The sequence below is a fragment of the Camponotus floridanus genome, unplaced genomic scaffold (genome assembly GCF_003227725.1).
Source record: "Camponotus floridanus strain SB8 unplaced genomic scaffold, Cflo_v7.5 scaffold38, whole genome shotgun sequence".
Lineage (NCBI taxonomy): Eukaryota > Metazoa > Arthropoda > Insecta > Hymenoptera > Formicidae > Camponotus > Camponotus floridanus.
In genome coordinates this window covers 126,241-153,892 of record NW_020229525.1, presented here as the reverse complement: position 1 = coordinate 153,892, position 27,652 = coordinate 126,241, and the positions used below count along the sequence as shown (strand labels likewise).

General features: G+C 28.4%; 1 protein-coding gene across 3 annotated transcripts; it reads left to right on the top strand.

Annotated features, from left to right (window-relative positions):
- The first annotated feature begins 1,452 nt into the window (after window positions 1–1,452).
- On the top strand, window positions 1,453–27,150 carry LOC105253415 (elongation of very long chain fatty acids protein 4). 3 transcript variants are annotated; one of them, XM_011261445.3, is made up of 7 exons: window positions 1,453–1,917; window positions 24,927–25,008; window positions 25,416–25,603; window positions 25,723–25,803; window positions 25,992–26,163; window positions 26,417–26,694; window positions 26,766–27,150. In XM_011261445.3, the coding sequence occupies exons 1-7, from the start codon at window positions 1,750–1,752 to the stop codon at window positions 26,928–26,930; spliced, it is 1,134 nt and encodes a 377-aa protein (XP_011259747.1). In that variant the 5' UTR covers window positions 1,453–1,749; the 3' UTR covers window positions 26,931–27,150. The 3 variants fall into 3 exon arrangements, with proteins under 3 accessions (XP_011259747.1, XP_011259748.1, XP_011259749.1); XM_011261446.3 differs by lacking the exon at window positions 1,453–1,917 and adding an exon at window positions 19,628–19,921; XM_011261447.3 differs by lacking the exon at window positions 1,453–1,917 and adding an exon at window positions 24,829–24,848.
- The last annotated feature ends 502 nt before the right edge of the window (window positions 27,151–27,652 follow it).

Below are 27,652 nucleotides of genomic sequence, written 5' to 3'. Positions count from 1 at the left end.
TCTGATTCATTTATTTTCCAACAGACATATTGATTGAATCTACCAGATTTCTAATTAATGCAACCAGATTTTTGTTCTTAGTGCAATATATTTCAGACATGACAACATATAAATTCATTGAAATTTGCTAGCGTTTTCATATTTGTTTTTTTTCAAGTGGAAATGTGAAATTGGTCAAATTCCTTGACTTGAATAATTTGGTTCTTTTATTCATTTCTCGCTATTCAAAATTTTGTTTCTATTTTTTGCCTCAATTTTCTAACATTTGTATTTTTAGATTTACTTATTTAGACATTGAGCTCTTATATTTTATATCTTAATAAATCTTAAGTAAGCAGTAAACGAATAGTTTTCCCACACTTTGAGATTTAAAAGAGAAACTTTTGGCAAAAATTACAGATTAAATACAGTTTTAAAAGAGGATGACTTTAAAGTATCAAAATAAATATCGGATTGGGAATCGAGAAAAAGCAGAAGAAAATGTTGAGGTCGGAGAGATTGAACCATCGCTATTAAAATATCGGAAAATAACTTTCTCGATCAGTATATGTTCGGTTCCAAAGATATCGATTACTATTATCATCGGAAAAATGTCGTGTCGCTTAGATGGATCGACAAATAGTAAAACACCTAGAATACTAGGTAAAAGGAACAAATCGCATAGAAAGCTGTCATATTCACATTTTCTTCAATCATCGTCCTCGTTACTCAACGTTCAAAGAATTTTAACACCTGATTTATCTCATGAGAAAGGATTGAGATTTAATTCAAGATTAAAGCAGATCTTGACATGAGTTTTGTAAAGTTAAAAAGTAAAAAAAGATTGACGGATCGGACAATTACTAAGAATTACATGATCCATAACTGAGTTTACATAATTCACAGTCGATCGAAAACGATATACATAATCTCAAATTCAATTTTTGACGTAATCGAAAGTGATCCTTACACTGAGAAAAAAATCTGGTTATATTAATTAGAAATTTGGTAGATTCAACAAGTATGTCTGTTGGAAAACGAATCAGAATTCTTTTAGGAATTACCAGATGAGTATGATTAATTTCTTCCTGTTAAATTTATCAAATTTTCTTGATAATAATACTAAACTTACAAAAATGGCATCACTGTGTCCATGTTTAGGTAATGTTTAGATAAACAAGAAGTTTTATAGAGTCAACTAGAAAATACTAGCCAAATCCTTCTATTTGGTTTAACCAAATACCTTCTATCAGATATGTCTTGTTGGTCAAACGATTTTTCTCAGTGTACATATTTATTCGATGATTGAAAGAAAAGACGCCAAAATTACACAGGATATGAATCTTTTTCGCGTATCCAACTGATTCTCCATCCAACGCAACAAATTGTCCTGAAATCACATATTATATATATACACAAACACACAGAGTGTAAGCTCCCCTTAAGGGTTGTATTGATTTCTATGATGGCGGCGAGCCGGCGCCTGCACCCTCGGTGATCGGAGGAAAAGCCAGGAGTAGAGCATCGCTCCATCCTGTTTTTTTCGACGAGAAGCGCGATGTCGCGAGTGTGAAAGCTAATTGTTACAAAACGATACACGTGTGTCGTGTTACTCTCGATTCCGCAAGTTTATCGAGGGTCATTGTCGGTCGAGGTCCGCGAGTGATGATTGACGATGGATGACGGTGAACGTTGAGCAACGTCGGGCTACACCTGGGATCGTTCAAGACCGACGGCGAGCTTGTGTTCCGTAATTATGGAACTTTTCGAATGAGAGAATCGCGAATTATCAGGAGATTCTCGTATGTTGCAATTGCAGCGAGTACATCCTCGTCAAAAATTATCGCTTTGAAACAGAGGGTCGCGCGTGATCGACCTTCGGATTACTTACTCGTGGATCACTCGTCGGAGAAATCAGCGGAGAGCAACGATACCTGGGTAAGAGATTCGCGAGACCGGTTTCTTATCCGTGTAATATTCGTTGAGAATTTATTAATATACGAGAGATATGTTAATTATCGTACGATTGCATAGAATGTCTAATCATATATCCTATAAAATATATTCTGAAAATTCTCTAATATTTTTAGGTATTTTTATTCAACATTCTAGGTAAAAAGAATATTTTTGAAATCTTCTCATGCAATTTTCTAAAATAAGATTTTTTATTATATTTTTTTAACTGTTTTCTAATGCTTGTTTCAAAGGAAAAATAATACAAAGGAAAAATAGAAAAAGAGAAAAATGATTAAAGAGAGAAACTTTCTTAAAATTTCCTTGTAAATTTCTAATATAATTCTAGTGTAAATTTCTCGACTTTTTCAAATACAAAAGAAATCTCTAGAATTCCATATTTTTTATGCTCCTTCAAGGAGTAGACCCAACAAAGTAGACATTATGTTACAAAGATTTCGTGTAAAATTAGTCACATTAAAAAGCGATATTTCTTAAATTGAATAAAATAGTAACGATAAAAAATTCGAACGTTATACTAGTACAAAATTTATTAGAAGTTAAAATTGTATAAAAATTTTTTTCTCTGAAAATGTCAATTATCTATTAAATGTTATCTGAAGAATTTGATTTTTTGATTATTTTAAACAATAAAATATATATAATATAGCATATCTTTTATTTTTAATAGCGTATCAAAAAAAAGATTGTGTTTAATATGTATAAATTGTGTTACAAAAAATTTAGAGAAAAAGTATTGATTTATATCTTTGCACAGAGTTCTGATAAAATATTTAATTGTGCAAGGATGATTGACAAATTACGGGGCAAATTACTGGGAGAGCCAGATTTATATTTTAACCCTTTCAAAAAACTGTCACTGATATTCAAGGCAAATTATTATTCATTTGTAATTCTGTAGAGAGCTTACACGAAATTAACGAAAACGCATGATTCTTTCGTTACATTATACAGGCCCGCATCGCATCTCGTATGTTAATTAAATTCGCGTTCAATTTGAATGTTAATTGAATTTTGACATGAAAATTTTCACGCGGTTATTCAACCGTAATTGCATATAAAGATTGTACGTACACACCTGTCACTTGTCACTTATCCGCGAATGGCTCGTCGTCTGTAGTTTACGCTCTATCGACCAACTTGTAGCTCCTTTCGTCATTTGTTCATGCGTCTTACTTTTAATATCTCGGTCATCGACTCACGAGTGTAAGCTGTAGATTTGCCCCATTCGACAATGCATTTCCAGAATATTTAAATAAAATAGAATTTTATTCGTGTCATCATGTATATATTTAAAATGTAAACTATGCGAATAAAATACAACAAATATATAACGATCGATACTCAATTAGTAATCGTTTGTAATACGCGTATTTCGTGTCGTGAATGATCGACGATTTTGAACAAGGAAATTATGAATCGTACTCGATTGAGGTCGCGCACTTTCGATAATTCGCATAAACAATTTTCTTATTTAAAATCCTGTTTGAGAGCGCGTAAAGCCTGAACTGCCGTTGTCATTTGACGACATTTAATGAGACGACACGAAATATTCAAACGCGGTCAAACGCGTACTTAGTCATATGACATGTGACAGTAGAAAGCATCACAATACTCAGGCAATTCAGCTAGATTAAAGCGACTTATGTCCACCCATGCATCATGACCGCGATTCGACAAAGTTAACGCGAAAAAAAAGATACATGAGTGTGATTTTATAAATATAAAATGTTATTTATTATATAAAATAAAATTATTTATTTATATTTTCATTTTTCGTATGTTATCGATATCTTACAAATTGCACTTTTTTTTAAATTTAAAAACTTATGAAAAAACATCTTTAAAATTAAAGAAAAAAATATATATCTAAATTTTATATATGATTATATATGATTTTATATATTAAATTTAATATTAATATATAATATATTGATAATATATAATATAATATATTGATATATAATATTTTTAATATAATATTTATAAATTGTATAATGTAAATAAATTTAGTTATTTATTATATAATACAATATATTTTAAAGTCAAATGATATCAAATAGTGTTTTAAAATGTAGAATTTTTTTTTACAATTTGAAGAAAGCCGACTGTCATATCGAATACGTGCACTTTCATCGAAGGAATTCTACAAAGTCGCTTGGTGCAAATATTACACCACTGTAAAGTCTGTAATACCACTGTAAAGTCTGTGACATTTTCTGTATCGACCCTATCTCCGAGTTAAATGTTACTTTCGCTACTTCTTTCTTTGCTAGATCCACTGGATACGTTGCGGCGGAGAAATCATTGCGATCGCAAGAGAAGAATGCAAAATCTCGATCTCATATTATGAGCTTATAATATTATGCTTTTACGATCGTAGATTTTATCGCTCCATTATATTCTCTCGATATCTACTTATATTAAATCCGTAATTATATTTTTGTTTATTGTCTCGTATAAATATCGCCTTTTTATTGCAATAAAAGTAATCGGAAAATAAATAATAATTAGAATATTTGATATCGCTTCATATCATATTTTATAATAAATAATTAAATATATTTACATTATAAATATAAAATAATATATGAAATTATATATAAATTTATATAAAATTATATATAAATTTATATATCATTAATATTATATATATATATAAATTTTCTATAATTTCAAAAACAACACGTGATATCTAGGACATCAATAGTAAAATATAATATGAAAATTAAAATACTATATAGATTTATATATATTTATAAATCACATAGATATAAATTTAAAAAAATTTTTTTAAACAAATTTTTAAATTGAATAGAGTATGCAATTTGTAAGACATCAACAAGATACAAAAAGAGGAATACTATATGAAAAAAATATATTTTATATAATTGAAAAAATAAAAGATTAATTGAATCATATACTTAATATCCTTACTTCTCTGTAAACAATTTTTAATTCTACCTTGAATCCTAAAAAATTAGCAAATTATTGGAAAATTTAATGAAACCAACATTTTTCAATAAACGCGTTATATTCGAGTAAATATTTGTTAAGATGAGAAATAAAAAAATTTACACGCGTTGAAATGTCAGTTGCACGATTGACATTTGTACTTTGATCAAAGAAAGTTGCGCCAATGCAAAAAGAGCTAGTCATATCACGGGCGTACGCATCGGGCCTAGACATTGACCTCGAAAGTGAGATGATCATGGCCAACGTTAGAGACGTATCGAAGAAAGTGCACCTCCAACCGGTTTGCTGTCTTACGTTATATCGCTGAATTGAAACTTGAAATGCAATTTTCTTCTTTAAACTTTAAACTTTTTCTTTGCAAAGCGATTAGTTAGTCGTTGATGTCATGCTAATGTTACAGCTATGGGATCTAAAAAGGATATATTTAAATTTTTGGCACAAACAAGTGAATAAAATTATTAAATTATTATTAAATAACACGCATAATTTCTAAATTTACAGGTAAAACTGGAAATTCTCTCTCTAATAAATTCCGCTGTACGATAATAATTTTACGCAACTAAAATGATATAAAACTCTAATGGAACATGTACACAAGTAATACAAACTCTATTAAATATTTTACGTCATTTAAAATAATTAATATCTTTGGTATATTAAATTTCATTATTATTACTAATTATTTATTATTATTATATTATTATATTATATTATATTATTATATTATTATATTTTATTATATTATTTTATTTATATTTATATTTATTTATATTTACTTTTATTTAAATTTATTATATTACTATATTATTACATTTTTTATTTACTGTTTTATAATTCATTTATTGCCGATATTCCTGAGAATAAAGAATTTGTGTCCAAAAATTAATGAATGTTAAATTACAATGGCATTTTTGCGAAGCAAGGTAATATGTATCAATTATATTTGTAACTTTTCCTAACAACGATGAGAACATTTAAACGGTCGTAACATAAGCTATATGAACTCTCTGATAAGTTGTTTTCATCATTAACATTCCCCATTGGCGGAAATACAAAAAGAATATCCAATTAAAGAAATTCCAATAAAAACCAATCGCTTTCACTCTATCTGTAGAAATTGTATCGGTTTAATTTTGTTTCTTTTTGTGACCGTCTATGTGACTGTCGCACTACTATGTGCGATTTGAATAATTGCAGCTATTTCTCAAACTAGAGGGTTGAAGAGAGTGAGATGGATCTCGTGGATATTGCGCGCATTACAGTACCTGCGGTTTACATAGAAAGCGAAACTTACGAGTAATAACCTCAAATAAGTCGACTTTAAGTTGGAAATATATGTGTATATGAAACTAGCGGTGAAATCATCGATCATTTGCCTCTGCAGGTCATATTGCCTCTCTTGAAGCTCGAATGATACATGCTTTGCGATATAAAACTATCCATATATAACATTTTCTTTTCGTGCATATACATATTTCATTTTTTTATATATTATCAATATCCTAAATTTTATATATTATCAATATCCTAAAATTCTTTATGTCATATTATAACTTTCGTATATATTTTACTTCTTTCGTATACTTCAATTTTTTGTTCTCACTTTTTGCGCTTTCAGTGTTTTAGAAAACACTGCACTTTTTTAATTTGAAAAACATGTGTAACTTTTAAAATTAAAGAAAAGTTATATGCAAATATATGTATAAATTTTATACATATAATTTTATATTTATAATAAATATATATTTATACAAATATACTTATATACATATATAATTATACAAATATAATTAATTATAATTAAAATTCTTTTGTAGGGAATTATATATGAAATATATCATTTTATATTATTTTAATTATATATTTTATATACAATTGTGCATACATCTTTATATATGTAAAAAATTATATATATAAATATATATTAATATAATATATAATGTAAATTTATAATTTATATAAAGAATATTATTTATGTAGAAATTTTCTTCAGTCAATATTGCCTTTCTTCGATTTTGAACGATACATGTTTTGCAATATGAAAGAGTATCCAAGATTAAATTTCATATTTCTTATTTTACTTTTTACACGTCAAGGTCGTAGAAATTGCACATTCTTTCCAATTTAACAAATGTGTATTATTAATATTTTTAAAACCGGAAAAAATTTATATATAAAGACTTTATATGGAATTACTAAAATTTAAATAGGCATTACATCATTTTAAAACGACTTGGATATTTGTTTGTATTAATATACATTCTATGAACGTCGAAGCTAGAAAGTGTTGAGACATTAATCTATTATATACTTAAGGAAGAAAATTAGGTTTCAAAGAGATTACTTTAGACTCTTGTCTTAGAGCCAATAATTACGATAGATACAATCCTCGCCATTTCATGCAGGAGAAAGGAAATGCAACCACTCTCTAGCCAACAACTTTTCCCTTCGTTTCAAGCAGGCGTTAACTGGTTACCGTAAGAACACTGTTTGAAAGCAGTTTCACTCATCAACATATTAAATAAGTTGAAATTTTATTCGTTAGTTGGCTATTTTTCGTCCGATTTATTTATTTTAACTTAGTTTTACTCATTAAGCCGTGATCGAATTAATTATATCGTGGATGACAATATTAGATTCGCACGCACGCACAATTATCCAAATTTGAAAATTGGGATAATTATTTTTACATCGAAAGAAATCGAAGAGAGATCGAAAAGAGATCGAATTTCCTCGAGCTTTGAGCTCGAATAAATCGAAAAAATAATCACAAAGAATAATCGTTTAAAAATTCATTATATAATTTATTCGTTATGTAATTTTTACATATTCATTCGTCTCTCGTAATTTTTAAATTAAGTACTTTTAACTTAAGTACATTTAACTTAAGTACTTTTAACTTAAGTACATTTTACTATCTAAAAATAGTAAAATGTCAAATAATTTTGTTAAGTAAGATAATATACGTTTTATCTATTATTTCTAGTTTCTTTTGAACGACACAAAAGCTTGAACGATGCCAAGATTGCTTTATCTATTAGACACTTTTACGGTGTCTTTGAGTCATACATTGCTTGAGTTGTGATGTACAGCTGTTTATGATCATTTCTCAAGAACAAATATTGGGTAGATTTATAATCCGTTTTACCAACGTTGGCTAACTTTAATCATTTTTTCTGTCTTCTTAAATCATACAATGCTATTTCATAAATAGCGTCAAAAAATACTTAACAGTTATCTGCCATGATAATTACCTATGATCGACATCTATTTCTTAATGAGGCTAGTAATCAACAACTGACGTTACCTTTAAAAATAATTATAATAAGATGAATGTCTTTGAGTAAAAAATTTTAAATAATCTAAATGACTAGTTAAACAGTATAGTAAAGTAAAATGTGCGTTGAACAATTAATCATTGTTATTAATAATTTTTATTTTTGCCTTACGTAGAAAAATAAGATTATGTATAATAAAAATTATTAATTATGTATTTATAATATAATATATATAAATTGTCCAGCTCTATCGCATCACATCTCGTGTGCAGATAGAGCAAATTAACCGAATAAGAAAGTATTCTATTTTTGCGATTTTCGTAATAGCTAATAAGAAATTAATTTTAACGAATCGGCTAATCCACAATGAATATAAATGTGTAGCGAAAAGACAGCTTAATGTGCGGTTGCTAAGCGCGCAACGAAGCACTAAGTTTAATAATAGAACACTTAATTATGTATGTATGTATTGTGTCTGGTAATCGTGTAATAATACACTGTCACGGTTGGTCGATCTTTTTAATTAATTAGTAATCAATGCAAAAATCGCAAAACAATAGAAGACTTTTCTACTCGATTTAACTCACTCTATCTGCATACAAGAGATGATGTTGATCATTACTGGATACTCTGTATAAAAATATATAAATTTTTATTTTTAGTACTAATGATTAATTAATTTATTTAAAGGAATTTGAAGGAATAGGGAAATTAATGACGTGGTTTGAAACTCAAAACATATCGATCTAGAATCTTATAAAAATAAACAAATATGGGATCCCGATATTCACGAATGACAAATAAATATATAAAGATAAATAAATGCATTATATTGATAAAAATATATGCTTAATTGTAATAATATTATATATATTATCATTACAAGCTTATAATAGTCAAAAATTTTATTGTCGTTCTTGGAATAAAACGTATAAAATTCGCGTGGCAGTAAACGTGTTAATTGAATTATATAATATATATGATAATATGAATTGTATAATATGTACAATATATATGAAATATAATATATTATATATGACAAACTATACAAAATATTTTAGAATGAAAAAATAATTCTGCATCGTAACTGCAGACTTTGTCGCGGATTTTTTCTGGATTCAAGTATTACACTCTCTTTATCTGCAGGAAATTGCATGATTTGAATTACAATAAGGATTTGAATCTTGCACGTATAAAGTATATTGACATTTAACGTGTGCGATGACTTCTCGGAAGATCTACAACGACCGACAAATATTGAAGGAGATGCCAAATATTATTCCTCTTAAATTTGTTCTTAAGCAACGTTTCATATATTTCCGTGCCAAAGCCGATGTGTGTCAGTTATCATTTTCCTGAGAATTATGCGACATTCAAATCTCTATGATGTCGAGTTTATTTTGTCCGTTAACATGTATATAAGTTAAAAGCAACGTGAGCATGACGTAAATGAACAAATCGATTGAATTATCGTCAATTATTCTTATGGGTCAATTGTAACATTTTTTATTACAACATCTTGATTGCATTGCTGTCTGTGAAAATGTTATCAATCAATATCAATGCTTCAAATGTCTTTTATTTAATATTTTTCTCCCTATTATTCAACTTTTCTTTTCACATATAAAAATATATCACGTATAAGAAAAATATATGATCTTAAATTAATTAATTAATATTATTTACGTTATATATATTTTTTTTATATATTTTTTTATATTTTGATTAATTTATATGAATTTTATATGCGATATATTTTTATATCTCGATTAATTTTTTATTTTACATACTCGTTATTTATCGGCCAAAAAAATTCGATTGCTCGATAAACAACCTTGTGCATTGCATTGTAAGATATAAATACATTGTCAGTGTCAATCGCGCATTTCCAAAAGTTACAAAAATTTTTATTTTTTTTTGTCTATCATATGATAAATATGATGGATACATTTTTAATCATCTCGTGGAGACTTATCATTATAACAGAGACTTATCATTATAACAGAGACTTATCATTATAACAGGCTTTGAAATTGTATTGCATTACTTATAGTAATTGCTAGAAATGGTAAAAACGACAGATGTAGATTCTAATCTCTCGTTTTTTAATCGTTTATTCAGCTAACTACAAAGTAGAGAGCGTCTATAAAGATTATCGTCGCGATCAACCATGTAAAACGATAAACAAGATTGTACAACATGTGGCGTTTGTTGAAAGTGTTCTGCTTGTTATTCATGAAGATGTGATGTGTTTGTTTAGTATAATGATTGGGAGAAATGTCGGCTCGTGAAGTGAAGAATTTCAACTTATAATATTCTAAGTAGATCTTTTGTAAAATAAAAAAAATGCATATTATTGCATAGTTTTCTCAAAGGATTTATATCTCGGCCATTTCTTCGTCAAGCAAATGAAAAATATGTATTTTAATATAATTTTAATATAATTTAATTTAATATAATTTAATATAATTTAATATAATTTAATTTAATATAATTTTGTATCACACGTGATATTATTTCAATATTAAATAAAAATATGGTAATAATGTATAATTAAGTCAATAATAAAGGAATAATTTATATTTCATTCGTAAAAAAATAGATCGTTGTCTATTGGATACATTGCCGTCAAATGACTGAAGATTCTTATAAAAGGTTTCCCGTTACCTTTTCAAACGCGTATAATTAGGCTTGGATCCCTTCTTATATGTAAGCGATAGTTATAGTCAGTTTCTATTTATGATAAAATATTTGCCGTAATAATGTTAACGCTTGTCAATTTTTCTAAACAGAGGAAGCATAATATGATAAGTTTATCGATAATATTAAAAGATAGTACGTCTTCTTATCAAGATGGTATACTCGGTGTTTAATGGCCAAAGTGTGACACTTTTGAAACATCTATGAGATGTTTGGGTCAAGAAAAAAACGAACTCTTCTATTTTCGAAATGTTAAGAGTTTTATTGAAGCAAATTGCCAAGAGCAAGCAATGACTGTATCGTAATAAATTGTGCTTGATATCTTGTCATAGTGTTCTCTACATTAATTTTCAATTTCACTGAATATTTAATATTAAATTCAATTGAATATTTAAAAAAATTCTTTTGAACAAAACTATTTTATTTCATGGATAAGTGCTTTAAGTATTTTATTTTATGGACAATTAAATCTCACAGAGCTTTATTATGTAATTAAAAATTGCTTATTTTATACATATATTAATACAAACTAATAGGAAGTTTTATATGAAAAGAAAAGACTTTACGATATATTTTATGATTTTATTTTATTAAACACGATTGTAATATGCTATCAAAGCTTATTTGTCTCATTTTATATCGCAAAGAAAAATGACATCTGATTTCTCCTGCTGACGTCATAATCCGTTATGGCGAGAATCATCAGGTGCCTCAATGCCTTAACTTTGGCCATTGGGAGAGAGTGTGACCTTATTATTTATTCAGATAAATTATTTCTGAACATAATTTATTGATTAAAAATGATAAGACGAAGAAAATGGTACCAGTTATTCAGAGATATGCAAAATAGGTGTCCGAATTCATTTAAATTCATAAGAAAGTGCAAAAAACAGCTAGTTATTTTAGAATCTCTTTCTATTTAAAAATAGTTTTTAAACATCCATTTAAAATAAGAAATAGAAAATAGACTTTCAAGAATGAGCATTTCTTGAAAAATTTGTTTAAATATTTATAATTTTATATTTATTTATTCTAATTTATTATATGAAATTACATCTGCATTCTGGCATCACTGCATGATACATTGTCAGTACGAATGGTGGAAATGGATTGGCTATATATATTGAAGTATGAACCAGTATTCGTGTGATCCATCTTGGTGTTAAGCTTACCATTTTCTATAATGATTAAATTATTAAAATCATTTAATCGAGGACTTATTTTACACTGGACAAGTACAGTGCAATATTACACAAATAATTTATTGATATTTAAAGCTACTATCCATATCTCGATTAATTTTTTAGTTTGCAAGAAAAATGCATTTCAAATAGAAAATAGGTAATGAAAACTATTTAAATATAAATATAAAATAGTTTTTGAAAATTAAATGCAAAATACAAAACAAGCATTTGTACTTCCATTAAATCTAATGCAAAATGTTAAATGAAATGCAAAATACAAAACAAGCATTTGTACTTCCGTTAAATCTAATGCAAAATGTTAAATGAAATGCAAAATACAAAACAAGCATTTGTATTACCGTTAAATCTATGCACTTATTTCAATGCAAAACTCTGCAGTTATTGATATATCAAATACAGTCAATGTTCAAAACGTGATCAAAAAGATAATTTTATAAGAAAAATAAAAAAGATATTATTAATCTCTGAAATTTTTCAAATAAAGCACCTGAAAAATAAATAAATAAATAAATAAATATATATATATATATATATATATATATATATATACAGGGTCTACCAAAAGTGTGGAAACCCCTAAATATCTCGGAAAATATACGTTTTACAGAAAAGTGTTTCCAACAAAAGTTGTAGGGTTTAAGAAGATCTATATACTGATTCTATCAGTTTGACCTTGGACTGCGTCGTCAAGGTCAGGTCAAGGTCACATTGACTTTTTTAAATGACACCCCCTACATTTGATTGCATATTCTTATAGCTTAATTCAAGAGCTTTCCAAAACACTATAATAATGTTCATTTTTATTAAGTACTTTGCGAGTTATGAGGGTTGAAATAATTTCTTAATTTTACATAAACCATAAAATATCTAGTAAACCATTCATTTTTCGATTATCTTACCTTCATACTTTTATGTACAAATTAATGAGAGGAATCAATTGGTGTAAAGAAAACACATAGTTGTTTCTAAGAAAAAATATGTAATTTGCAATTAACAATTCCATATTTTTTCTTAAAAACAACTGTATGTTTTCTTTACACCAATTGATTCCTTTCATTATTTTGTACATAAAAGTATGAAGGTAAGATAATCGAAAAATGAATGGTTTACTAGATATTTTATGGTTTATGTAAAATTAAGAAATTATTTCAACCCTCATAACTCGCAAAGTACTTAATAAAAATGAACATTATTATAGTGTTTTGGAAAGCTCTTGAATTAAGCTATAAGAATATGCAATCAAATGTAGGGGGTGTCATTTAAAAAAGTCAATGTGACCTTGACCTGACCTTGACGACGCCATCCAAGGTCAAACTGATAGAATCAGTATATAGATCTTCTTAAACCTTACAACTTTTGTTGAAAACACTTTTCTGTAAAACGTATATTTTCCGAGATATTTAGGGGTTTCCACACTTTTGGTAGACCCTGTATATATATATATATATATATAAATGCTATGTAAAAAATTTGTTCGCATTCTTAATTTTTTTTACAGAAGATTATTCGTTTCTTGAGATTGCTTCACAATTTTTGAGTCATTCTATACGTTTTCGTTTTTACTTTGTTCACTTTTTATTTGTGGAGCTTTACTTTATAAATCAACGACTGTACAAAATTATGATAATGTTTCTGAAAAAGTAAAAGATTTTCTGGGTGTCGTGCCGTTTAATTACATCATTAAAAGATGGTGAGAACTTACATGCCCTTTGTAAACTTGTTTTACTTCGCAAAGATCCGGTCGGTCCGATTGGCAGAAAGCCAATGTACTCGAATGAAAGTTTGCTCCAGGGGGTAAATTAGCCAGATTTCTTTTACGAACGTATATATGTACACTTTCTGTTTTGTATTGCGCATTTAGTGTTTAAGTGTTAAATATGCTTAAGACAACATTTTATGTAAAATATTTCAAAATCAAAATTAATCCAGTGTTTTTCTATTCCACATTTATAAAATGTATGTATTGTTTTTGCTTTGAATAGCTTCGAACTAGCCTCTTATAAAATACCTTTTATTATTTAAAAGATAAAAATTAGAAAGTAATATATTATATATATAATAAATAAAAAAATATATATATCTATATATTATATATATATATATATATATATATATATATATTTTATTGTGTATATTATAAAATATATCTTACTAAATTAACAGAAATTAAGAAAATAAATTATAATATAAATGAATTAAAATTTAAGGGATATATATCTTTTCCAATTTCTCAATTGTTACTTATTATGTGCTTGTTATCTATAAATACTATTGGATCAATTGCATTTGTTCAACGAAAAATTTTCTCTTTTTCTGAAGATTTTTAATCAAGACTCCAGAATATTTTTATATTAATCAATCACACAGATTCTTGTTGACAGTGATTATATGCTATATATTGCATTTGTTTTCTCCCTCGATATAACCCGGTTCTAGATTATTCTTTTTTTTAATGAATTCTTTAGCCTGATGAAAAGGGCAGTTTGATACCTGTTTGACTGGATACGATGATACCGTATTATTGGTACCCAGTAACCCAGCTTCCAATGTGTTTCATCTGCTGAAGGCGGTCCAGACTCCCATCGGCCCACTAAGAGGCCGGAAGATCAGACATACAACTGGTTTCGTTTCGCGCTTTTTTTCCACCGGTTCAGGAGTTACGTGAGTCGCTACTGGTTTCACCCACATTACGGAGATATTCGAACATCAATTTCTCGATTTTAAAATACTGTTATTAATTTTTGAATACTATTATAAAAACATTAAAGCACATATTTGCATATAAATTAATGTAACGGATAGCTGTTGTATATCCAAAACGTTAAAATATGATCGAAGAGTGCGACTTGCGAATTTATAGCCTTTCTGTATATCATTAACTTCTTCCAAACGACGGAAGATATGAACGAAATTTTATCTTGTCTCAATTGAAATGTCTCAGTTGATATTAAATACCAGCAAAAGATGTGATAATATTCTCTTGTAACTTATAATATATTATAATATTTATATTATAATATTCTTTTATAATTTATATTATGTAAAAATTTTTTATTATCATCGGTTGTCTTTTATTTCAAGAGACATATTAGTGATTTTTTAAAACGTCTTTGTAACAATTACAGCGAGAGTTAAAGATAGTCAATATACAAAGCATAAATTTTTCCACATGTGTGATATCAAATTAGTATGTGACATACACATGTGTTAACTCATTTACTTAATTTCATGGTATACAATAATCGTGAAATGCGATTTAGTTAGTTAAAATTCAGTTTTATGTAAAATGTCAGGGAATATCATTAATCGTGTCAGAAATCTATCAGCTAAAATCACCTAGCAACTTTATTTAAAGAATTTACATTCAAAATTAGAGAACACTGTGCAATATAGAGAATAACCGCATAGTTATTCTATATTCCACGAAAAAATGCATGTAACGGCCGCTTACAGGAAATCGCATAATAGAAACCACGTTAAATGTATGCGGTATCATAGGGCAGAAAGCAAGGTCAATACTATAAAAAACTTCTTTTGGTTTTCCGTACTTCCGTATACATCCCGAGTTAAAAAATTTTGTTTCTATTTTTTTTATTTAAATACTAAAAAATTTTGATTTATTTATAAAAGAGTTGAATTTCTATTTTTAAATAAATAATAAAATCCTAAACAATCTTAAATAGATAAAATAGAATAAAATAGAATAAAAATCTTAAATAATCTTAAATAGATAAAATAGAAGAAAAACTCTTGAATAGATAAAAAATCTTAAATTTTAAATCTAAAAATAAAATCTAAAATCTAAAATCTAAATGGATAATAAAAAAAATGTTGACGTGATTTAAAGTACCAACATAGATGTTAGATTGAAAATTGAGATTCGAAATAGGAGAAAAATTTGGGAAACAACATGTATAAGAAATTCTTAATAAATAATTTTATTTTCCACATAAACCTTTCTCTCTTTCTATTTCTTTCTTTCTTTAGAAGCTCAATTGGCTGACACAAATTGGTAACGGAAAATGTTTTGTGTCGGCCTCTTTTTTAATTTTTTGGAGATAGTTTTTACAAAAAATGTCCATGAAACCTGCGAATTAGTATATAGATATAAAGCTGGTCCATTTAGGTACAAAATTATATAAATTGTGACTAGATGACTAGTGAAAGGAAAAAGGAGGATAAACACGCCTTGATTCTTGTGAACTAAGTTATTTGGATTTCGGAACCGTGCTACACGCACTCAGCGAGCGGTCCATTGACCTGTTTCGACTCATTGAATTATCGTTGAGTTTTGTCTCTTCCATATCGCTTTCTCCAAAATCGCCATTTTTCTTCACGCGTTACGTTTGCAAATTATGAAAAAAATTATTTTTTTTGTTCCAAAAAAAAAAGTTTTTTATGTTTTACATACGTTTATAGCATATTATTTATAATAGTCTATATAAAATACAAAAAACTAACAGAGATTAAAAAACGATAAATGACAGATTTTATAGAAAAAAGCGCTTTGATAGATTTTCTTCGTTATATTAAATATATATACATGTTTTTTATATTTTTATGCATTCCTAGATTATGTGATAGAGATTTAGGTATTTTATATATAAATACATCTATTTTACATTATAAAATGATGTAAAGTGAATGTAAAATCATGTAATATATCAAAATATATTATAATATGTTGTCATATAATATACTACGTTTTTGATTTTTCTTACTATTGTTTCTCTATTTATGCGTATTCATGATGTGACATTGAGATCAAATAAGTGCATAAAATTAACTCGCATAACCTTTTGTGACGTAATGTTTTGTAATTAGTGATAGTTCTTGATACTCATTTTTCTTAAATTTTTTTTATGCCATAATTTATGTCATAATTGTTTTATTTAACATCTTTGTATGTACATCTTTATGTTCCTAAAACACATGTGTATACATATGTATTATACATATAAAACAATAATATTTATATTGTTCATTTATGTATATATGTATAATACATATGTATACATATGTATTATACATATATACATAAATGAATAATATAAATATTATTGTTTTATATTAACAATAAATCAATCACAGAAATATTAATGTTTGGAGGTTGTCTAGTGTCAAATTACATTCAAAATTTGATAATTTAAAATAGTAGATTCAAAAAAATTACCAAAATTTAATTAAGAATTTTTTAAAATTCCTTATATTTAGATAAAACTTTATATCTAAGGATTTTTTTAAAGACTGCTAATTTAGTATTACTTATATTTAAAAGCGGAGATTTCTTTAATATTAAATTCACTATTTTCAAGTTTCAAATTTTGATTGCAGATTTAAATTTAAACTAAAAGCGTCGAAAATCCTTCTTTAAGGATGACTAACACAAAATTAAATAGTTCGCGAGGTATTTTATACTTTAATTTGACATAGTTTTACGTAAATATTTATTTTTTGATTATTTTACTTCGATACTTTTATACGTAAAATAATGAAAGGTATCAATTGATATAGAAAACATATTTTTCAGAATATAAATTTGCAATAAGCTCTCCCACATACATATATGTTAGAGTATATTTTCTAAGACATACGCACATCGAGATTTTACGTATCGTTTGAGAAAATTGCTCAATTAATATTCTAAAGTTAACGAAAGGGAATCTTTGTACTCGTCGCGGTTGTTCGTCCTTGCCCGGACGATGCTCCAGGGCCCACTTTTCTGACACGAGGATCCTGAACCGCAAGAACGCTATGAGAAGACTTACGTAGCGGAGATGCTGCGCGACTCTCGCTTGGAAAACGAGGCTATATCAGCTATATAGCGTGTAGCAAGTGGTATCTATATGTATATGGCGGGATGGCCCGGAAAGAGATAGATTATCCTGACACATTTTCATTCAAGGAATTCATTCGAGAATTCTTCTGACGTTGTACACACCCTTTTATCTGTCATGTAAATCGACAGATTTCGCGTATCGCGATTTCTCGTAATAAATTTTTAATGGCAAAACCTTACTCAAAGAAGATTTTGAGGCCGACTCGATTGTGCTGAATCAGCAGGCTTATGACAAATAATGCATTGATCAATGTAAAGTCATGAATTTTTGTTACTTTAATTGAATTGTGTTCTTATCGTTTAACGCGTGTTTGAAATATATTATATCGTATTTTTCGTTAAAACTCAAATAGAACTCTTTAAAGGTGAGATCTTGTTTTAAATGATGAACATAGAATAAATACAATAAAGCTTCCTCTCGAGTAATTGCTCTTCAACTGGATTACCGTTACATTGAAGTGTCTCTCAAAACTGAACTGTTTAACGTATTAAGTAAAAATGAACGTAAATTAGGATAATCGAGGATTCATTTGCAATAAAATGAAATTAAAGTATCACGAACAATAAAACAATAAATAAAGTTAGAATATTTGAGTCTAGAAATTATGTGTTTTCCTTTTCTTTTTCGTACATTAATAAAATATTATACATCTTGAAACTTAATATTTCGTTATTCGCGAAATTAAATAATTCTCTATATAATTTGTATTTATGATATTATATTAATATATTTATTTCAATCTCGCAGAATTAAATTTAAATTTCGAATGCAAATCAATTTAAATTCGAAATAGAAATAAAAGATATTAAGATTTTTTAAAATATTGTTATAGACAAATATATTATATATATTTATATATACATGAAATAATTTAATTATTACTTCTTACAATATATATTTCATAAATATTATACATTATATATATAATTAACGAAATATTATTAAAAGTATAAAGTATAAATAAGAAATTTTAAATAAGTAAAGTGACAAATATAGATATATATGCAAATTATAATGTATCTAAATTTTTATCATTAATTTTATATATCAAATACTCATTATGTTCCTTATTTAATAATTTAATTAATATTTAATTAATAATTATTTTAACTTACTGTTTTCCCTCCTTCTCTCTTATTTATATACATATATATATATATATATAATTTTATTATATAGATATACATATAAATATATATTTAAAATCAAATTAGATAAGTATCCAGTAAAATATTAGCGAATGCTTCAAAAAATTGGAATTCCTGTTTAATCTATTCTGACATCTTATCTCTTACTCGCCTTTTATTGGCATCTCTAGGAAGTCTCTAGGAAGTTTAATTTAATTTTACGTACGTTTTAATCGCACCATACAAGCTTATCAGTTTGCGAGCGGAAGTAGAAATCGCAGAGGTGAGAGTTCTCCGTTCGCGAGTCCGATCTCGCGCGGAGAGGGGCCGCCACGCACGATGACGGTCAGAGGGTGGGATACCTCGATCGCGGGGATCCTCGCCTTGACCGATCTTGCTCGATCTATCCCCACGATCGATTCCCACCATACGCACATGGTTTTGGCCTCGTTTGCGTCCGCGGGCGCGATACCACCTCCGACGTGCCCGACGATCCACCACCAGGAATCTTTCGGTGGCGCGGATGGCACCAAAGTTATAAAGTAGACCGGCTAAGCTGGTAAACGGCGCTGCCACTTTGTCGAGCGACCACGACGTGCCACGATTCCCCCGGCTTTCGTGAAAGGAGAGGAGGATAAGCACTTTTCGGGCACCTCGCGCGGTGTCGTCCTCTGAAGCGCACGGTCGTCGTGCCATGTCATTCTAACGTAAAAGTCGCGGGTGCGGTTAATCATCGATATTCCCGGAACGATATTCCGGAACGCCATTTCGCTCCCGTTGTAGAAGAAGAGGATCCTGATCATTTGATTTTAAGATATTCTTGAAAAACCCGTGTGTATCAGGTAAGATAGTCTCATCTGATCTTCGAGAAGAAAATCCTAAGTCTAATTGTAAGTAATTTTTTGATAAAATTGGCAATTTTGCGATATGGCAAGAGTCTTTTCTTTATCGGATTTTTAAGGGTAATTTTTGTCAGTACAGAGTGTCCTACATATTTTTACAAAATATATTTAAAAAAAAAAATATATATATATATATAATATATATATTAAAATATATATAAAAAATTATTTCAATATAATTATAATAATTAATAATTAATTAATAATTATTTAATTTTCAAGAAAAAATTTGAAATAATTCTTTAATAAATTTGGTAATTTTGCGATATGGCAAGAGCCTTTTCTTCATTGGGTTGTTAAAGGTGTTCTTTGTTAGTACAAATATTTGGAAAAAATATATTAAAAAGAAATATATATATATATATATATATATATATATATATATATATGCAATTTTATTATAAATATTTCATTAATATTTATAGTATTTCATTAATAATTAATATTTCAAACGTAAAAATTCTTGTTTAATTTTTATATATATTTTAATATAATTTAAAAAATATATATATTTTTTAAATTATATTAAAATATATATAAAAATTAAACAAGAATTTTTACGTTTGGAATATTAATTATTAATGAAATATTTATAATAAAATTGCAAGTAATGGAAATAAGGTTCTCATTTTTGAATCCATATCACAAAAGTGTCCATACATCACAAAATATAACATTGGTAGGATAATTTTCCTAAGAGGTAAAACAGAAATTTATAGTAAAATTAGAGCTTCTCTGAAGCTGAAGATCGAAAAACAGTACTGTGATGAAAAAATATATTTCAACAGTGGATAATGCTCTACTTTTTAAAATACAATGTCGCAATACTCACTTGGAAATTGTGCCGTTGTCAGCAAACCTACATATTGATCCTTGAAAATTTCAAATTATTTTAATAATTATTTCTTATAATAGAATGTAATTACGTCAATTTTTTAACAATAATATGCATATCTGCATATCTGCATATCTGCATATCTATTGCAATATTAACCGTTGAGAGTTACGGATTTTTATAGACTCGATAGAAAAATGCCCAGCGGCGCGATAGCACCGTTTTTTATTGTACTTATAAGCAATAATTATTATCCAGGTTTTTTACTTATAAGCAATAATTATTATCCAGTATACTATCGGAAAAAACTTAGAGAACCTGGAATTCTCAAGGATTTTTGTTTTAACTTGGAAAATCGGGGAATTTTTATGGAATTTTATTAAGACTCAGGAAATTTTTTAAAAACTACTTCTTTGATCATTTTTTTTATATTATAAGTGTAAATTCGCTCTGTGTAGAATATCTTGAGCGATATCGAACATCTATTGCAGAGCAAGAAATCTAAAAAAAGAAAAAATACTTTAGAAAAAATTAGAAAAGAAGCGTATATAATAATTTTAGAGAATGTCCAAAAAGAGGCGAATGTTCTTGAAGAACAGATTCAAGCATTAAAAAAATATGTGTATATTAATATATATGTATATATATATATATATATATATATTTTATAAATATATGTATATATATATATATATATATATATTTTTTATAAATATATGTATATATATATATATATATATATATATACATAATAAAATTCTTGTGTTGTCCAAATTTTATTAAAATATATTAAAATGTTAAAGAATACGGCTCTATGTATTTAACAACATGATAATTATGAAACGAGCGATAAAAGCCTAAAAACGCGGATGGTAATGCGTACATTAAAAAAAAAAAAATGTATAATAACTTGGCATATACACCAAGTAAAATATATGTATAAATATCTTGTGCACGTCTTAAAAAAATTTTTTTCGCGAACAATTAATATTAAAAAAATGAAATTAATGGAAAAAAAATGTACGCATTACCATCCGCGTTTTTAGGCTCTTTTCGCTCGTTTCATAATTATCATGTTGTTATATTAAAATGTTTTTATTTTTTTTTCAATTTATGTTAAAAGTTTACGTACGAACTTATAAACGAATGTATAAACGAACGTATGAACTTATTTTAATTTTACCTGGAATTTTAAACAAAAATACCTGGCAAATCATGGAATTCTCAAGGAACTTATCTTCAAGATTTGAGTGTACACCTTGTTATCTTTTCAAATTTAGTGTTACTCTGACATTCCTTTGAGCATAAGTAGTAAAAGTACTGTTTAAGTCACACGATTCGACAAAAACCAAACGTGTAGTTACTGTGAATTTACAAATTGATGCGCTGACACTTTTGGGAGGATGCGCTGCTTGGCACTCAAACGATTAAGTTTAACTAAAAGCTTAAACTTATTACACATTGTTTTCGCGATCTGAATATTAAAGGTACATTAAAATGTATGCAAACATTTGTGCACATGAAGTTTTAAATAATTAAAAAATTTATAATCTTTCTCTCCTTCTTTCTCTAAAAGAGATTAAAGAAAAAAGTTTCTTTTATAAAGTTTTTACAAATTTATCGAATCATATATACATATATGTGAATTATATATAATTGTATTATAATATAACTTTCATTGTACTTTATTATCGTCCGTATGATTCGCGGTACGATTGCTTTCATTACGCACGGCATGCGATTCTTAAAAGCAGGATGAATTTTAATTAAAAATTTCATAGATTTCTCTCATTTGTGCTTCTCTTTAGCAGTATCGAAAACATTCGTTTTTTTGCTGTCATATATCATATGATAATTAATGGTATTACATTTTAATAATGATATTAATCAATTTACACTTTATCGATCGTATAAAATGATTAATAGCGTTTTTCCATCGCGTGTGATGCGAGTTCACTTTTATACAAATAATAATTGCTTCCGTCCGAGATAATTAAACACTGATTTTAATCCGTCTTTGTTTGAAAAATAACTTTCTGATATGTACAAAATCATTTACATTATAATCATTATAATGTATATGTAATAATTGAAATTTGTCGAATCAATTCGCGAGCAAACATGATAAACTTAAAATTATGGATGATTTAAATTTGACTTTCTAAAAAAACGTGCTTTTTTTCTCTTATTCCAATCATTATCCACGAGGATTTTGAAAGTTTACATGTGATTTTGATTATTATTAATTCTTCTTCTTGCGAATAGAAATTAGTTTGATTTTTGAATATAAAGATGTGTATATAAAGGAATATGTATAATCAACTTAAGGAAAATATAATTTCTTAAAATCATTAACATTAATGCGTAATGTTAGGTAATTAGGAAAATGGAGATTTAATATGTCATATCATAATCATATGATATGACATATTAAATAGTACTCGTTTGTCGATTGCATGAAATTGTTATTATGATTATTATCCATAATTGCTGAGGTGTAAATATGCAGTATGTCACAACAATCTGTTTTTGTGTGTTCCATAAAATCTCAAATTCTAAAATTCCAGATATTTCGCGAGGTTTTTCTTGCAATCGGTGAGACCCCTTTTTATCGATTCTCATTCTATCTTGAGTAATACATTTTTCCAAAATATTTCATTCCTTTTTGAGGCGATAGATCCATCTTTGCGATCGCAAAAGAATTTTGCTTGGTATCAATCGCGACATGAATCTTTGTTAATACAAAAACTTATTCTTGTGCTAAAAATTCAAAAAACTGCCTCAATGAAAGTAACTTTCCTAGATATGTTAGTTGATGGATGATTGATTTGTTCAACAACAAGTTGCTCAAAGGAGAGAAGTGTTCATCGGAACATGTTTATAGAGAGATAGCGTGGTAATAGTTTTCTTCGGAGTGTGAAAGTTATGTTCTACGATGTGAATGGCCAAGTGAATGACCGAGTAATGTGCATCGAGGAAATTGCTATTAAAGAGATTAATTATATATTAATAAATGTATACATATCGCAAGTTCCTTTCAATTGATCAACACTTTATACAATGTGGATACGTTTTTGTTACGTGCCTTAATTCTTAACACACAATTTTTTTCCTGGTTCTATTTCTGGTCACATGGGTTACAATGTTGTCGCAGTTTTGTAATTGTTTCAAAGCATAAAAAATCTATAAAAAATTTATATATCTCCAAAAATTTATATAAAGAGTCTATATAAAAACAAATAAATATAAAATATATTTACACATATTTTCTTTTTCTTGTATAAATTATATATTACAAAAGAAATAGAAAGAATGATTAAAAAATAATTCTTGAATTATTTTTTTTAATGAAATGAATGAATTCTGTAGAAATCTGAAAAATTGCTTATATGTAATCATATAAGCAATATTAAATTTATGTATGAGCAAATTTTATATATTTTTTCAAATATCTTTCTCTAAAAAAAAAATATGCAATAATTATTCTTTTTATTTTTTTTCCTTTCAGTTTTCCTTTCAGTTTTCCTGTATTTATAAATAAAAAATTATAGAAAGATAAGAGAAAGAAAATATATCAGACATATTTTTAATATATATTTAAATATCAGACATATTTTTTATTTGATCATATGTTATATATATCACTTTTCTTTACGGAAAATGGCATTAAAATAAACGAATTAAAATTATTACACTCATATGTAAAATGCCGATTTTTTCTTGAGTCATGCATATTTCACGAGCGCTTGTTTCGCGATGTCGTTGAATTTGCTACGTCAGTAAAAATCGTTGTCGGTGACAAAGTACTTGACTACGCGGTTTCGTCGATGGGCAAATAGTGGTCTTGTTCCGATATCTCGTGCCTAAGCTCAAAGTATTCGGTCAAGGTGGTACTGAAAGATGAGGCGTATGACAATAGAAAGCGGCCATTCTATTAAAATTATTTGCCGCTGTGAACCTGCGGGGCGACCCGTCACTTCTCAACAGTGTATGATTAAAGCCGAGAATGTGACTTGACGCATCGGTTGTCCCGTATGTAAGCCGTAAATGCAAGTTCATTCGCAAGGTGTTTACGGATTTGAGAATGATGAATTCTTCGTGTTGTTGCAGGCGATGGCGAGCCTCATTAATTCGACGGCGCAATTCATCAGCGATGCATACGACTACTACCTCTGGACGTTGTCCCTCGCAGGTAATTTTTTTTTATGGTATTTCAATTGTAATATTTGTTTCTTTATTGTTTCTCTCCCCTATAATATATCACGGGTAGATGTATTTAATAAATCTTTGATAAATATTTACAAATAAAACAAATTAATTTAATTATGTATTATTAACATATTTGTGCATGTATTAATATTTAATTATGTAAATAGTAAGTATTTTAATTATGAGAAATCTACGCAAGAAATGTTAATATAAATTTATGAAAAAAATAAAAAAATTATTTTATTATATAGAAAATTATATCACATAAATATATAACATAAAAATTTTCTTAATAAATATTGTTATATTGTAAATAAATATTTAAAAAATAAATTATATATTTTAAATAAATACGAAAAATATCGTCAAATATTATAATTTGCTTCTTAGACGAGAGGACGAGAGGATGGTTACTAGTTGATTCGCCGAAACCAACGTTAATATACACGTTATTGTATCTCCTCATTGTTTGGGCGGGTCCGAAGGTCATGAAAAAGCGGAAAGCTTTCAAATTAACATGGGCATTGGTGCCCTACAACCTTGCCATGGCCTTGCTTAATGCTTATATTGCCATTCAAGTGAGTATATTATTTCCTGTCTCGGGCAACGAGAAAATATCATTTCATTTATTTTCACGTATTTTCACGTATCCACTTTCACTAGACGGAAAGTGCGCTTCATCGATATCTCTTTGCAGTTGTTCGTAGCATCCACGAGACTACGATACAGTTACGTGTGTCAGCCAATAAAGCACATTACGCGCCCCGATGAACTTCAGGTAAGAAATTTCGGAGAAAAACTTTCTTTCCTACATCTTTGCATCTCAAATTGATTTAAAAAAATTTTCTATTGAAAGCAAAATTTTTTGCACCTTTCTTTTTTTTATTGAAATAAATAAGGTTTTAAGCTATGTATGAAGTTGCAAGAAGAAGCTGTTCAAGAATACTGATGCTTTTTACGTTGCAGATTGCTCACGCGGTTTGGTGGTACTACTTTAGCAAACTTTTGGAATTTTGCGACACGTTCTTTTTCATCTTGCGGAAGAAGGACAATCAGTTGAGCTTCCTCCACGTTTATCATCACTCCACCATGTTCTCGTTATGGTGGATCGGTATCAAATGGGTACCGAGCGGATCTAGTAAGTGTTTTGTCTCTCCATTAATATTAATTTATTATAATAATTGAGTGATTTCTTACGGTGACTTAGAAAACTTGCCAAAAGCAACCCAACAGATGTTTTATTATTAGATTGATTAGAATAAACTTATCTGTCTTTTTAGAATATTTTTCTAACATTTAATTATATCATATTGGAATAAAAAAGTCGCTTTATTTACTAGCAATGAAAGTGAATCGACCATGTTCTTCTTGTCATTCACGCATGTTTACAGCTTTCCTGCCAGCGATGGTGAACAGCTTTATCCACGTGCTGATGTACTCGTACTACGGGCTCGCCGCGTTAGGTCGCTCGGTGAGCAAGTATCTCTGGTGGAAGAAGTACTTGACGATTCTTCAGCTCATTCAGTTTACAACCGCTCTGATTCTGGGCATTAACGGCATTCGGTCGGGATGCGACTTCCCGCTCTGGATGCAATACGCACTTGTGATCTACATGCTCTCTTTCATCGTTCTCTTTGGGAACTTCTACGCCAAAGCTTACATCACAAAGGTTAGTCTTTGAATCCTCGATGAACTCCGGACTCTACGACTGACGCGAATATCATCGATGTTTGTTTGCAGGGTAAACAGGTGTACGCGGAGAAGCGGCTAGAAAGGCTAAAAGCCAAGGAGAAGTTGATGAATATGCAACTAAAAGCTGATGCAACGCTCAGTAACGGTGCAGCGATCGCGAACGGACATGCGAACGGTTACACGAACGGCGTGACCAAGAGGAAGACCCAATGAATCTTCCTCTGAGAATCTTTCCTTATCGAGAATCCGACGACACATGACGCTCGCGAAGCACGATAAAAATAGTCACGGACGTTAGTAATATTGCATAATCGGCGACGGTCAGTGTCGACGTTAGTTTATAACATAGGAAAAAAAAGGAAGGGAACGAGAAAAAGAGGAAAAGAGAATCGGGGATATTATTTAGAGATTGTGTTCGTGAGCAAACGTGATTCCAAAGTTATCGATACGCGATTTCTCCCTCATCTCAGTTCAATCAACTGTACATTCGCGGCATGACGCTGATTTCTTAGCACGACTACACATGTACATATTAAGGAATACATACACGCCGGAGGCGCTCTGGAACTGGAGTACGTAGTGATTAGCGCGATAGGTCTCATACATCTTAAGAGGAGACCTGGAGCGCGAGAGGTCTACATAGATATCAAAATACGGTCAAAAGAAAACAATCTTCTTTTAAAAGTCGGAGTAAACAAGCTCGAGAAACCTTTCTCTACAATTAAGATTATTTAAATTAAGAAAAATAATAACAAGAAGAAAGATAGATAAATAGACCGAAGGAAGGTCTAATTATCTGGGGATGGCTAGACAGAAAAGAAATCATTAACGAAAAACTTTTAACAGAAGGGTGTCTCTCTTTTCTCCGTTTGTCGCGGGAAGTTACATTCGCTGTAATAAAACAATAGGACCAGTCCTATTCGAAATTTAATCCG